Below are 14,092 nucleotides of genomic sequence, written 5' to 3' on the forward strand. Positions count from 1 at the left end.
ACAGTGACGCCCGCGCGAGCTCGATGGTCGAGCCCGACTTTTTACTCGAGGTATTCCTTGAGCGAGCCAGTGACGCCCTCAATACGGGCGAGCACCTTGCGGGCGAGGCCCTCAACCTCGAGGTTCTCGTCCTCGAGGAGCTCGACGAGGAACTCGGCAACGGTCTCTGGCACGAACTGGATAAGCTCGTCAGAGTGGCGCTCCCACATAGCGTCGAGAGCGCGGAGGGTGGCCATGCGGGCCTTGGGCTCGTCGGCGCGGGTGGCAAGGCAGACAGTGCCGTTGACCTTCTTGAGCGTCGTCTCCGAGGTCGTAGCAGCCGCCAGAGCCGCAAGAGTCTTGGCAGGCGGCGAGTCTGCGCCAGCCGCAGCGACCGCGAGCTCGTCGTCGGTAAGCGCGAGCTGGGCAACGACAGCCGGGAGGAGCTTGAGCAGTCCGGCGTCGGTCCAGTACGCGCCATCGTCGACATCCATGCTCTTGGCGAGGACCGAGAGGAGGAGCGCCCAGAGACCGTAGTCGGCAACCTCTCCGGTCTTGTACGCCGCGAGGAGCTCGTCGACGAGCGGCAGCAACGTGGCCATGTACGGGGTAAGGAGGTGACGGAAGCGGTCCAGCAGGCCGTCCATGACGTGCAAGAGGATGATGCGGCGGGCGATGACATGCGCGTCCGCCACGCCGGCTGAGAGGTCGACGACAGCCCAGTCATACAGGCGCACGAAGAGAGGCTTGAACGCCGCGTCCGAGAGCTTGGTGACAAGCTCGAGGAAGCTGTTGATGGCGCTCGTCTCAACGCGGTCGACAGTGGCGAGCTCGAGCTTGGCGGCGGCGCGGTGGCGCAGGTCGAACACGTCGAGGAAGAAGGCGAAGAGCTGCTTGGTGAGGCCGGGCAGCACCTTGCGGTCGGCGTTGCGGAGGGCATGGCGAAGGAGTGCGAAGAAAGCCTCGGTCGGTGCCGCATCGCCGCCCTTGATCGCCTTCCACAGGTCCATGACGACGGGGATGAGAGTCTTGGTCGGGACGCGCTTGGCAGCCGCCGCGATGAGCGTCGCCGAAGCGGCCTCGTCCGCGCCGCGGTAGGCGGCAGCAGCGCCCAGAAGCGAGACAAGCTGCTTGGACGAGATAAAGGTCGGGACGGTCTCGACGAGGGCGGCGAGAGCACCGAACGCCGCAGCGGCGGTGAGGGGCTCGGTTGAGCCGATGAGCGAGAGGCACGCGTCGAGGATCGCCTGGACAAAGGGGATGGTGCGCGAGCCGAGGCGACGGATGAGGGCCGAGAGGAGAGTGAGGATGCCAGCTGCACAATCGGCGTCGGCAGCGCGGGCAGCCTTGACAACGGGGTTGACGATTGCCGCGAGCGCCGAGTCCTCCGAAGGAATAGCGGTGGCGACGACGCGCTCGAGCGCGCGCAGGGCGTGCTGTCCGCTGGGACCGTCGAGGAGCCCCGCGGACTTGGAGATGATTGTCGCCATCGACTTGGAGCGCTGGCGGAGCTCGGGCTTGATGAGGGCGAGGCGCTGGCTGAAGAGGTCGAGCGAGCGGTTGATGTCAGCCTCGGTGTCGGTTGCGAGGATCTGGGCCGTGATCTCGAGGAACGAGTCGACCGAGAGGAGGCGCATGACGCTGCCAAGTGCCACCTCGAGGTGCTCTGAGGCCTCGTCGTCGTCGAGCTCGGGCGCAAGAGCAATGAGATTGCGCACGATCTTCTCGAGCGATGCCTGCGGGCACACCTTGCCCAAAAGGCCACGGGCAAAGCCGCCGGCCAGGAGGAGAAGGGTCGAGGCCGTCTGCTCTCCGACAGGGAGGAATGTGGGCCCCTCTTCCTCCTCGTTCTCGGTGGCGCTGGTGGCTTCGTTGATGATATCGAGGAGAGCCTCGGTGCGGACCGCGGCAGGGAACGAAGCCGCCAGCGAAAGAGGCAGCTCGATGGCGTCGGCCTTTCCACGCGTGGCGAGGAGCATGCACACTGGCGCGAGGAAGTCGTCGGCACCGAGGCTCTTGACCAGGTGCACGAAGAACGGCAGGGTGCGGTGCTTGGGCAGGCGGCCGGCCATGTCTGTGAAGATCGACAGGAAGGCGAGACTCTGCGTGTACAGCTCGTGCTTGGTGGCCGCCTTGTCCTTGAGCGACGCAGTCATGACAGGCACAATACGCTCGACCGTCTTCTCGACCACGCCGAACGAGTACGCGTCGTCGCGCTGCAGCTCCGAGCTGCCCATGAACGTGAAGATGGGCATGACGTTGTGGAGGACAGAGTCGGGGATGAGACGCGCAAGCTCGGACGCGACGAGGAGGGCACGCTGCGCGGTGCGAGGGTTTGACGACGCGCGGATAACCTTGACGATCGCTTCGATGCCAACGCGCGCGCGCATAATCTCACCAGCATCCTGGATCTTCTCGAGCTGGGCGAGCGTCGCACCGAGCACCTCCTGCTCGAGGTAGTCGACACCCTCCTTGATCGACTGGCGCTTGGAAAGCACTGCGGAGAGAACACCCATGAGCACGGCGACGAGGTTGGCGTCGCCGGGCAGGTCCTTCCAGTCGCGCGAGGTGATGAATACGGTGAGGTCGGCGATCGCCTGTTCGGTCGTGTCGGCAGCATCGTCGTGCTTGACTTTCTTGCTGCGAGGGTGCGAGGCCTCGAGGGGCTCCAGGAGCGCCTGGATTGTGCTGCTGGCCTCGACAGTGCTGAGGGGCAGCTGGGCGAGAGTCTCCTTCGACGCAAACTTGTCGTTGATGGGAAGCGCATGCAAGGACTGGATGAGCTTGACAATGTACTGGACCTTCTGGGTTGGGCGGAGGGCCGCAAAGAGCCCGTCCGCCATGCGCTGCAAGGACAGAGCGCGGATCTCGAGGCCAGTACCAGCGCACTCGTCCTCGAGAGCGAGGAGGAACTTCCACGGCTCGCCCTCCTCGCTGGTGACAGCGGCGGCATTGCGAGCGTTGAACGAGTTGAATACGAGCTCGAGGTACTCTGCGCGGTGGGAGGCCGGGAGGCTAGCGAGCCACTTGTCCTCGTCGTTGCTCGAGTCGAGGAGCGGCTGGAGAAGAGGTAATGCCCCCTGAAGGCACGAGATGTTGACGGCGCGGTCGAGGCTGGAGAGGAGTGCGCGACGAGGGCTGTCGGCACGCCAACCGAGGACGTGGGACATGAGCCAGTCGACAACGCCGCGGCGGTACAGCATGTCCTTCCGGCCGTTCTTGCTCTGCAGGTCGAGCTGCTGACCCTGTACAAGGGCCAGGCGGCTCGCGTCAATCACCATCTCGTCAAGAGCACGCGTGATTGTCTCCAGGTACTTGGTGAGGTCGGACTGCTTGAGAAGCTGAGTGAGGCCCGAGCGAGAGCCGTAGATAGACTCGAGCGCGTAGATGTCGGCGTTAGACGACTGGGGAGTCGCCGAAATGGCGCGCACAAGAGCGGCAGCCGCCTGACGGACGGGCTTGGCCTCGTCCTGGAGTGCGATGAGGGTCGCAGGGATGACGAGCTGGAAGTCGGTAGACTTAGCGCTGGTGTACGCCTTGACGAACGCCTCAGCGTGGCGGAGAGCCGCAATGCGGAGTGCAGAGATGATCTCTGGGTTCGTCCACACGGAGGCAAGGAAGACGAGTGCGTCCTCACCGAGCTGGGTGAATACCGAGTGGAGAAGATGCTTTGCGACGGCCGTGGAAAGGTTGGAGCTGTTCGCCCAGCGGTAGAGCGCCTCGGCGATGATGCGGGTCTGGCCCTCTGGGGACGAGGCATCAACGTCACCGAGCACAGTTGTAAGGATGTTGGGCGAGGGAGGAACTGCGACAGCCGAAGTCAGGAGCGCAAGGTAGACGCGCTGCTGCGTCTTGCCCGCCGAGGGCTTGTGGACGACTGCCTTGATGAGGTTGTCGCTGAGAGGCGTCTCGATGTCCTCGACATCGCGCAGGGCCTGGCCAGCGAGGAACGTCTCGAGCGCAGCGAGCGAGCGCACAGCCACAACGTGCTGGTACCCGCCAGCGCTAGCAACGAGCTGGGCGAGCGTAAGGGCCGCGAGGAAACGGGCGTTGCGGGAGACCGAGGTGAGTGTGGCGACAAGGGTGTCGACTCGTGCTCCGATGTCACCGCTGGACGCGATGGCCGCCGCGAGGTTGTTGATGAGGTCCTGGTTGAACTTGACGAGCACGTCCTTTGACGCGTTGAGGGGAATATCTCCCTTGACACGGTCGAGCAAGCGGCACGCCTTGACAACCGCGGGCCACTGCTCGGGGCCGAAGACGCGGCGCTCCTCTGTGGAAAGGAGATTGGGGAGCAGAAGCTGCTCAAACACCTTGCGCTCGTCCTCAGGCTTGGTGACGTGGGCGCCAATGAAGGCGAGGTGGAGGCTGAGCGCGTCCCGCTCGACCTTGACCGCCGCGAACGTGGGCGCAACGATGTCAACATAACTCAGGCCCGTGAGGAGGGCGAGGAGGAGCTCGGGCTTTGCGTAGACGGCCTCGAGGACTGCAGGCTCGGTATCGCGTAGACGCGCCACGATCGCGGTCTGCGCCGACTGGAGGTCCTCATCGTCCTTGAGGATCTCTGCAGCATTGGCTGCAGTGAGGTTCGCAGCCTCGGCCACGGCGTACATCTCGCGAACACCACTAACGCGGTCAGAGACGTCGGCAGAGTGGACGTCAACGAAGGCCGTCTCGGCGCTTGACCACTGCACAAGCGCAGGGTCGACAGTACCAGCCTCAAGGACGGCGTTGTCGATGATGTGAGGGTGGCGCTGCTTCAGAACACTGAGGAGCGCCCGCGCAGTCTCGTGCTGGTCGGCCGGAGCGGCGAGAAGCTTAGCCGCCAGGACGTTGACGACGGAAACCGGGAGGGCGGTGTGGTCGACGAGGGTGGTCAGGACGTCCTTGGCCTCGGCGACGTCGTCACCGAGCGCGCCAACGACAGCCTGCATTGCGGTCTCGAAGCCGTACTTCTCCATCGCGGCGATGAGCAGGCCGCCGAGCTGGGGGATGGAGGTGAGGTGCGCCGCGGCACCGTGGCTGAAGCCGGCGAACGATTTGCGCTGGTCTAGGACGACGAGCGTCGTGAGGAGGCGCTGACCGGAGTCCGCACCTGTGGCTGGTGTGAGGAGAGCGTCGGCGATGGCGGCGAATGGCGCCTCGGCGAGGTAGACTGTGCGGGTGAGGAGCACGAGCGGGGCATACACGGCAGCGTTGACCTCGGGGCCGGCCTTGTGGGCGGAAAGGAGGAAGGCGAATGCCTCAACTAAGAGCTTGACGACGCCCTCTGGCATGCGGCCGCCAGCGCCAGTACGCGCACGCTGGATGAGATCGACGAGCGTCGCGCTCCAGAAGGCAAGGAGGGCGCGGTGGGTAACACCTTCCTCGAGGGCAGCCTGGACGCTCCCAACGAGGTTGCTGAGGAGGCGGAGGCTAGGGTCGCGTGCCGATGACACAGCGTTGGTGATGTACTCTCTGGGCACTGGCTGGGCCTTCTTGATGAGTGGGGCGAAAGGGGCGTGGTAAGGCGAGCTCTGGGGAAGGGAGAGGATGGCGAGCATGCGCGCAAAGTTCTGCGAGTCATGGTAGGGAAGGAAGGTCTGAAGAAGCGCTTCGGAGTTCATCTCGTGTACGCGGAAGCGACGGACCAGCCACTCGACGCACTTGCCTCCGGCCATGATGCCGATCCACCGCCCAAGACGGCGGAGACAGCGTTCGAGCGTCACATCGAGTGCGGCATTTTCTTCGGCGCTGAGTATCATGCGGTCGATACGACGAGCAGTGTCAGAGAACAGCTCGTCCTCAAACGCCTCCATTCCGGGGTCGAGCTGGAGGAGCTCCTCGAAGCCGGAGAGGCCGAGGGCGTGAACGGCATCGAGGTCTTGTTCAGCCGCGACGGCGATGGGGAAGAGGTAGGATTTGGAGGATGGCGCTCCGGTGCGGGACGTCAGGCGGTCCGCATCGAGCGACGCGATGTTCGCGAGCTGGCTCGCGAGCGCGGACGGCATGGCGTCTTTTGTGGGTTGAAAGGTGGTTTAGGCAGTGACAGAATGTTGATGAGGATGGCCGATCACTCAAAGTTGAACTTTTGACGACACGTGGACGGAGATCGGGCATCTCCGTGGCTCATGCGTGTTCTTCATCTACGATCCGGCGATGACGAGAGTCTACAAACCCGAACGTGTTATGCATCGCCCTTGTCAGTATGGTCACAACGAACTCGCCATCGGGTTCATCGACGTCTTCGTCGCCGGTACAGAAGAACGTCGCACTTGAGAATGACTTTGCGGTTTCTCCGGCAACAGAGGCGCCGGGCTTCGCCGACCTCCTCGTCAAGTCTATCTTTGAGGTGAGCTAGCCAGGTGTCCTCGCAAGCTGACATGAAGCCCGGAGCGAACGCGGCTGTTGTCATGGGTCAGTACTTATCAGATGGGCTGAACTCGCACGCGATCTGACACCAGCAATGAATGTCTGCTTCTTCCTCCTGGTCATCACTCTCGTCGGCCTGGCGGCCATCACTAACTGGGACTGGCACGTCCTGGCCCTCCTGACCACGTCGGTCATCCTGTGGGCTGCAATGGTCTGGTACGTATGGCTCTGCCATTTGCACTGACATCAGGTTCATCATGATGGCCACGGCGGTGCAAACCAACCCCGAGAACATGCCCAACACGGACATGACGATCCCAGCCGACGACGCGTCGCCACCAGAAACGCGCAAGGACCAATAGAGGTATATGCATAGACTACTTCTTCTCCACGACTGCATCCCACGTGCCCCACGGCTGCTCCTCAACAGGGTTGACAACGTGCACCTCGATGTTCTCGCAGTTGGGCCCGAAGAAGCCCGTGGCCTTCCACCCGCGCAGCTGAAGCAGGCTGAATGGGCCTGGTGTCAGCTTTGAGTAATGTGTCAGCTTACCGAACACCTCGCGCTCGACAGGCCGCTGGTCCTCGGGGAGCGTGCGAAGGTAGGCGAGCGAGAAGCGGTACTGGAATGCGCGGTTGACTGATGGTGGTCTTGCTGGCGCCGCCGCCGATGCTGTCTCCTCACGAGGGAGCATGCGCTGGACCGCCTCGCGCGAGAGCGAATACACGTCCAACTGCCCAATGGCCTGGAGGCTGGACACGATGGCAGTGAGTCGTCCGAATGGCGAGCCGTGCTCGGGGTCGGCAGTGTCGATGGCCATTGCAGCCTTGCGCTCGCGCTGGCGCTCAGCCCACGACTTCTTCCTCTTCCCGACCTCCTCCTTGCGGCGCTTGGTCTCGGCCTCGCCGCCTAAGCGCTGCAGTGCCTCAAGCACTGTCTCGCCACGTTCCATGAGCTGTACGGCGTTGCGCATGAGCTGGTGCTCGCGCTCCTCGCTGCCCTCGCCAACAGCGAGCTCAGTTTCGCGAGCCTCGCGCTCCCTCTCGACCCTCTCGCGCTCGCGGTGCGCTCGGCGCGCCTTCTTGATCGCGTCCTTGTCCGCCCCGTCTAACCAGTGGTCGTGTTGCTCGTGCGGATCCTTTTCGTTCTCGACGTACGTCTCACCGCCCTCGGTGAAGCGTCCCTCCTCGAATTCCTTCTTCATGTTGAAGGGTGTGATCTCGACGCCCATCGACCCATCTAAGCCGGTCCCCGGCTCCTCCGCCTCCGAGTCCGAGTCCTCGTTGTCGGCTCGCTTGAACCGCTTCCCCTCCCCATTGTCCAAGTCCTCCTGGCCCTCGACGTCGCGCAAATCCATGAACTCCTTGTTCTTCTCTTTCTCCTTGTCCTTCCCCTTGCCTTCGTCGTCATCGTCCCCGAACATGTCGACGTCGTCGTCGTCGTCGGCTTCCTCCTTTGGCCGCCGACTGGGCACCACGCTCTCCTCGTCGTTGGACGAGTCGGACCCATAGCCGCTCTGGTCGCGCAGGGCTGCGCGCTCCCGCTTCTTTGCGTTACGACTTGTCTCGGTGATGTCAGCCTCGAGGAACTGGTCATCTACTCCGTCATTGGACGCCGAGCCGGGCGAGCGCGCACGCCTCGATGGCCCAGCCTCGGATTTCGGCTCAGCGAAGCGTGTCCGCTTGGGTGCACCGGATGGGTCGCCTCCAGTCCGTTTGACAGGCATAGTAGGTGGTGGGGTATATGATGGGATGTCGAGTCGTTATTCTGAGCGGCGAATGTCAACATTCAGCTTGGGTGGAGCGGGAGCAAAATGCGTCTGACGTCGATGGCCCACCCCCTAGCTAACTGCACCGAGGACATGAACGCCGAGGTGGTATGCATGCGGCACCTCGGGTTCAAATACAATACATATCGGGTCCTTCTCCATCTGTCTATTTCTACAGCTGCACACCTCTGGGGTAGCGGGCATGCACGCCAAGCTGCGGTCAGCATCGCCCGTGGGAGAGTGGGGGAGGGAAGGCTGCTCGAGAGTATAGCTAGCGGTGCAGCCAGAGCTACAACATCCGAGTTTCTGCGCCCTTGGGTAGGCGCCAGGTAGAGTGCAGAGTGGAGTCGAGGCGTGACCTGAGTGAAAGACATTGGCACTCACCTGCAAGCCACAGAACACCATGAACACGGCATACACGATCGCGGACGTGTAACAGAGCTTGGCGACAAAGTCCGGGTCCTCAGGATCCTCGTGAGAACTGGTAAGGCCATATGCGCGGTGGCTGAAGAAGTATCCGAACACTGGGCGTCAGTACGAGAGTGAGGGCGAGGAAGGTGTAGGAAGACGCACCGGACAGGATGATGACGCCGAAGAACGAGAGAACGGTACAGCAGCCCGCTGCATGTCAGATTGCAGCACATAAACATGCTTACCCATGCCGGGGGAGACGACGGGCCTAATGTTAAGGACCATGTTGGACTGGTTGTGATGGGGGATGTAAATGGCAACAGCAACAGCAACAGCAACAGCGACGCTCACCCTGTCGGTGGGTCGTCACGGGTGACGTTTGGGTCATATCAGAACGCGGCGAATTCCACGCAATTAATTTTGAGATTGAGGCCTCCACTGCATAATTTCTGAAGATCACCTTGTTGACCTCCACCACAACTAACACCATGTTCAAGAACAAGGGCAAGAAGAGCGGGCCCAGCGGGCCCAGCGCACCCAAGGCGCGCAAGTCTTTCGAGGGCTCCAAGCCTGCACGCGGGGGGATTAGCGACGAGCTTCGGCAGGCTGTGGCCGACCTCGGCGGCGACGATGAGGATCTCGAGCTCATCGCTGGCGTAGACAACGACGACGGGGATGATGTGATCGCGGCCAAGGGGGCGGCTATGGATGAGGTGAGTTTGCTGGCATAGTTGTGTGGAGCTGACAACAGGGCGACCTGCGGAAAGCGTTGGGTAACTTCATGAAGGGCCTCGACTTTGGGAATGCGGGTGCGCCGGCACCCAAGGCCGAGGAGGAGGACGAGGCCGAGGAGGAGAGCGAGGATGAGGATGAGGATGAGGATGAGGATGAGGATGAGGATGAGGATGAAGAGGAGTCCGACGGCAGTGATAAGGCTGAGGAGGACGAGGAGGAGGAGGAGAGCGACGAGGAGGACCACAGGGAGGACGAGGTCAAGCCACAGCCCAAGGCTGCACCAGAACCTACACCCGAGGCCGCGCCTCAAAGAACCGACCCCGAGCCGACCAGTGGAAGGGTGAGTTGACATTGTTAGAGCGGAGCTGACACCAGGCCGTCCCCGCCGAGCCTACTTGGGCCGACCTCGTGCCCGAGCTCTCGACGCCCAACAAGCCACTGGGCCGCGTTGCCCCCGAGATTCTCAATAACTACCGCCAGCGCGGCGAGCGTCTGCTCTCAGAGCTCCCGAAGCCCCAGCGCGTCGGCAGCAGCAGCGACGCGGCGTTCATCTCGCAGATCCTTTCGAGCGGTACCCACAACGACAAACTGTCTGCTCTGGTTCTCATTGTGCGCGAGAGCCCGATCCACGGTGTCTCGGAGCTCGAGCGCCTCCGCAACATGGCCGGATGGCGTGACGGTGCACCTGGCGGTGGAGCGCGTGACCTGCGCCTGGCTTCGGTGCGCGCGCTTGCCGACTGGTGGGTGACTGGCGGCGGCAAGGCTGCAGGCAAGCTCAAGTGAGTCTTTCTTACGGCGCTTCTGACTCCAGATACTTTGCCGACCAGCCGCTTCTCGCTCACCCCGACGTCACGGACCGGCACCTCGTCGTTTTCATGTTCGAGGACTTCCTCAAGAAGTGGTTCTTCAACCTCCTCCAGATCCTCGAGGCGCTTACCCACGACCAGCTGCCATACGTGCGTATGAAGGCGCTCGACGTCGTTTTCCAGCTGCTCTCGGGCAACGCGGAGCAGGAACAGAACCTGCTCCGCCTCGGCGTCAACAAGCTCGGCGACAACGACCGCGCCGTTGCGTCCAAGGCGAGCTACCATCTCCTCCATCTGCTGCAGGTCCACCCGGCTATGAAGGCCGTGGTTGCGCGCGAGGTATCGGCACTCGTGCTCAAGACGACACTGACGGGCCCCGCTGGCGCCGCTTCCTCGGGCGCGCATATGCGTTTCGACGACGATGAGCCCAAGAAGAAGGAGGAGAAGAAGGAGGTCAACGACCACGGGCGGTACTACGGCCTCATCACGCTCAACCAGATGACGCTCACGAGCAAGGACAACGACGTTGCTGGCCGCCTGGTGGAGGTATACTTTGAGGTGTTCCGCGAGATCCTGGGTGACGAGGAGAAGCGCGGCGACGCGGTCGACGAGGACGAGGAGCGCGAGAAGATCACCGGCAAGGTCGGCAAGTGGCAGGGACGCCGGAAGGGTGCCAAGGCCAAGGGCGGACGCAAGGAGGAGGAGGAGCTTGTCGAGTCTGGCGCGGCCAAGCTCATCGCGGCCGTTCTGACCGGTATCAATCGTGCGCTGCCGTTCGCCAAGCTCGACGAGGGCCTGTTCTCGGGGTACATGGAGACTCTGTTCAAGATCTGCCACGCGGGGACGTTCAACACTTCGATCCAGGCGCTCCAGCTCATCTTCCAGGTGTCCAAGTCTCGCCAGACGGTCAGCGACCGCTTTTACCGGACACTGTATGAGTCGCTGTTTGACTCTCGCCTTCTCATGTCCTCCAAGCAAGCCATGTACCTCAACCTTTTGTTCAAGGCGCTCAAGCACGACACGTCGTTGCCGCGCGTCATGGCCTTTGTCAAGCGCCTCTTGCAGATGCTGACGCTGCACCAGCCGCCTTTCATCTCAGGCGCACTGTACCTCCTCGGCGAGTTGTTCAACACCATGCCGGGTTTGCGGCGCATGCTCATCGAGCCCGAGGACGATGGCGAGGAGCACTTTGTCGATGCCGACGGCGACAAGCCGGCCAAGGCCGAGGCGAACAAGACCTCTGGGCCAGTATATGACGGCAAGAAGCGCGAGCCTCAGTACGCGCACGCCGACACGAGCTGTCTCTGGGAGCTCCTGCCATTCACGACGCACTTCCATCCCAGTGTTGCGCTTCAGGCCAACCAGCTGCTCATGGGCGAGCAGCTGACTGGCTCGCCCGACATTTCGCTCAACACGCTCATCTCGTTCCTCGACAAGTTTGTGTACCGCAACCCGAAGAAGACGGCGGCGGCAAAGGGCGCGAGTATCATGCAGCCCGCGGCTGTCAGCGACCACACTGGAACGGTTATTCGGATGCGCGGCGCGCGCGCAGGTGGCGACGCGGTCAACTCGGAGTCGTTCTGGCGCAAGAAGGTCGAGGACGTGCCTGCCGACCAGCTGTTCTTCCACAAGTTCTTCGCAACCAAGCTCGCACGCAAGGAGGCTTCCAAAAAGAAGCGCGGTGCGGACGACGAGGAGATGAGCGAGAACGAGTTCCCGGAGAGCCTGGGAGGTTCGGATGAGGAGGGATCGGAGGAGGAAGAAGGAGGAGAGAAGGACGAGGAGAGCGACTTGGAAGAGGCCGAGATCTGGAAGGCCATGCAGGGCACGATGCCGGACGCTGGCGACGACATGGGCCTGTCTGACGACTCGGATGGGGACGTCGACTACTCGTCCGACGAGGAGGGAGGAGAAGGGAAGGAGGTAGAGGAGGTAGAGGAGGGCGAAGATGATGAGGAGGAGGTAGAGGATGAGGGCATGGAGTCGGACGACGCTGGCGACCGCGACGACGTGTCGGACGACGAGGACTTCCCATCGTTCGCCGAGGACGACGACGACCTCATCTCGCTCGACGAGATGCCGGACGAGGTTCTCAATGCCGAGAGTGAGGAGGACGAAGAGGAGGAGGAGGACCCCGCAGCAGGTGCCAAGCGCAAGCGCCGCGAGGAGCGCAAGGAACGGCGTAAGAAGCGCAAGGAGATGCCGGCGTTTGCAAGCTACGAGGACTACGCCAAGCTTATCGAGGCGGACAGCGAGTAGGGATTATAGATGCATTACACCCCTGGTTGCCAAGTGTATTAAGTGAAGTTTAGTCTTATCTCAGGCATGGATCTGTTTTCTAATGGCGGCCTGTTGGCCTTCTCTTCCCTCATCCCGGGTCCTGCTGGCTCCGCATCAGCCGCGAGCTCGGGCACGAGCGCGAGCACGGCAGCATCGTAAACCATCCCCACGAGGTGGGCATTACACCCCGCGTCGCCAAGCATGTCTACTGCCCTCCCCAAATCCAGTCCGAGTCCCATGCCACCACGTCTCCTCAAGATCTCCCTCAACCGCTCCTTCATGACGTCCGCTTCGTCCGCACTCGGCTCGACTGGCGGCGGACCGGGCCATCCATCAGGGAAGAGCACGCGTTCGAGCAGCGCGACGACCTTGACCCCCATCTCAGGCGTAAGAAGCAAGTCGAGGAGGTACGGTGCCAAACGGTCGGCCGCGGGTCCAAACAGAGTAGCAAGGACATCGACAGCGCCGAGTGTCAATCTGAGCCCTAGTCGAGGGGCGGGGGAGAGGAAGAGTGCACTCTCGCGCAAGAGTACGACCCAGGGATCGAGGACGTGGTTCTTCGTGGGAGGCGGCGCACCACTCCAAGCTGCAGTGAGGAAGATTGCGCCGTTCCAAAGCAATGTGACGAAGGCAAGGAGGCACGTCCACACATATAAAACGGCGTCAAGGACGTATGCGGCGTGGGCACCGAGTTTCGCTGGCAAACCTTTGGTCGGCAGAGATGGTGTAGATGGGAGGGCGGGCTTGTCGAGGTGTTTGAGGAGGAGCTCAGCCCAGAACCACGGCGCTACGAGACGTTTCCCCACGCCGCCTAGGACCGAGCGAGCGACGACTTCACGCACGATGAGCCGTTGCGCATCCGCCTCATACTCTAGTGGTGGGAGGGCGTGCGCAAGGAGCGCGTCGGCTAGAGCGGTGAGGTACGCGGGGTTGAGGGCGTATTCTTCTTCTGGATGGGAGGAGATGGGGGCTGGAGCGAGGGTGACGACACGCAGCGGTAGGCGGGCGTGATATGCCTCTGGGACGGATGCGAGAGACGATCCATGAGCAGAGGAAAGGGTGTGCAGGTGTGTTGCCAGTAGGGTGGGGAGGTGGGAGAGGAGTAAAGTATGCAGACGGTCACGGTCGAGTGTGAGGCTGCGGGCTACTGGGGCAACAATGTCCCTATTGATGGCCGGAAGGAGGGCTGTATCGCGGCTCAACCGGCCATACCATTGTTGGATGTAGGCGCGGAGTGCGAGGGCGATGAGGTGGTAGATTCTATCGTGGAGGTCGGAGACCGACGCCCCCTCTTCTGAAGGGTGAGGGAAGAGGGACGGGAGAAGGATCACTTCCGGCTCAGCTTTGGATGCAAGGGGCCAAGTTGTGCGCGAACTGATTGGGCCGGTGGGTGCTAGGAGTTGCTGTGCAAGCGGCAAGTCGCGCCGCCTTGGACGCGGCATGTGTGTGTTTTGGCAGAGTGTTGGGTGGTGGAGGATGGTATGGTACGGCTTTGGCTTTGGTTAGTGGCGGCGACGTGTTTGGTCGCGTGTCACGCGGGTGTCACCGCTGCTCTGCGATGTGGTACTGCGGTCTGGGTGCAAGATTGTGCATGGTAATGGTGGAATGGGCAACGTCGAGTGAACTGTCGGATTTGATAGCAGCCATGCATGTCATCTTCCTTGCTTTGCTGCGTGGCGTGCGCTTGCAGCTGCGTTAGATGTTTGATCTTGGGGTCAAACAAGGTAATCGTGATGAATCTTTGTTGATTGGGTAAAGGAT

At 62.3% G+C, this 14,092-nt stretch overlaps 6 protein-coding genes across 6 annotated transcripts; 2 read left to right on the forward strand and 4 right to left on the reverse strand.

Annotated features, from left to right (window-relative positions):
• Positions 1-41: 41 nt before the first annotated feature.
• On the reverse strand, positions 42-5,969 carry UTP10 (uncharacterized protein; the record flags this gene model as incomplete). The annotated part of the gene is made up of 1 exon (XM_060598977.1): positions 42-5,969. One exon carries the CDS (start codon positions 5,967-5,969, stop codon positions 42-44), a length of 5,928 nt encoding a protein of 1,975 aa, XP_060455717.1.
• A 197-nt stretch (positions 5,970-6,166) lies between these two features.
• On the forward strand, positions 6,167-6,692 carry CcaverHIS019_0305230 (uncharacterized protein; the record flags this gene model as incomplete). The annotated part of the gene is made up of 4 exons (XM_060598979.1): positions 6,167-6,310; positions 6,348-6,375; positions 6,423-6,546; positions 6,581-6,692. The coding sequence occupies 4 exons, from the start codon at positions 6,167-6,169 to the stop codon at positions 6,690-6,692; spliced, it is 408 nt and encodes a 135-aa protein (XP_060455718.1).
• A 15-nt stretch (positions 6,693-6,707) lies between these two features.
• Positions 6,708-8,057, reverse strand: CcaverHIS019_0305240 (uncharacterized protein; the record flags this gene model as incomplete). The annotated part of the gene is made up of 2 exons (XM_060598980.1): positions 6,708-6,850; positions 6,884-8,057. 2 exons carry the CDS (start codon positions 8,055-8,057, stop codon positions 6,708-6,710), a joined length of 1,317 nt encoding a protein of 438 aa, XP_060455719.1.
• Positions 8,058-8,271: 214 nt separating this feature from the next.
• CcaverHIS019_0305250 (uncharacterized protein) lies at positions 8,272-8,795 on the reverse strand (the record flags this gene model as incomplete). Its single annotated transcript, XM_060598981.1, has 4 exons — positions 8,272-8,313; positions 8,484-8,623; positions 8,673-8,720; positions 8,756-8,795. The coding sequence occupies 4 exons, from the start codon at positions 8,793-8,795 to the stop codon at positions 8,272-8,274; spliced, it is 270 nt and encodes an 89-aa protein (XP_060455720.1).
• A 203-nt stretch (positions 8,796-8,998) lies between these two features.
• On the forward strand, positions 8,999-12,310 carry MAK21 (uncharacterized protein; the record flags this gene model as incomplete). Its single annotated transcript, XM_060598982.1, has 4 exons — positions 8,999-9,223; positions 9,262-9,585; positions 9,621-10,024; positions 10,057-12,310. 4 exons carry the CDS (start codon positions 8,999-9,001, stop codon positions 12,308-12,310), a joined length of 3,207 nt encoding a protein of 1,068 aa, XP_060455721.1.
• Positions 12,311-12,348: 38 nt separating this feature from the next.
• CcaverHIS019_0305270 (uncharacterized protein) lies at positions 12,349-13,773 on the reverse strand (the record flags this gene model as incomplete). The annotated part of the gene is made up of 1 exon (XM_060598983.1): positions 12,349-13,773. One exon carries the CDS (start codon positions 13,771-13,773, stop codon positions 12,349-12,351), a length of 1,425 nt encoding a protein of 474 aa, XP_060455722.1.
• Positions 13,774-14,092: the final 319 nt, after the last annotated feature.

This window comes from Cutaneotrichosporon cavernicola (genome assembly GCF_030864355.1).
Source record: "Cutaneotrichosporon cavernicola HIS019 DNA, chromosome: 3".
In the NCBI taxonomy this organism is placed as follows: Eukaryota; Fungi; Basidiomycota; class Tremellomycetes; order Trichosporonales; family Trichosporonaceae; genus Cutaneotrichosporon; species Cutaneotrichosporon cavernicola.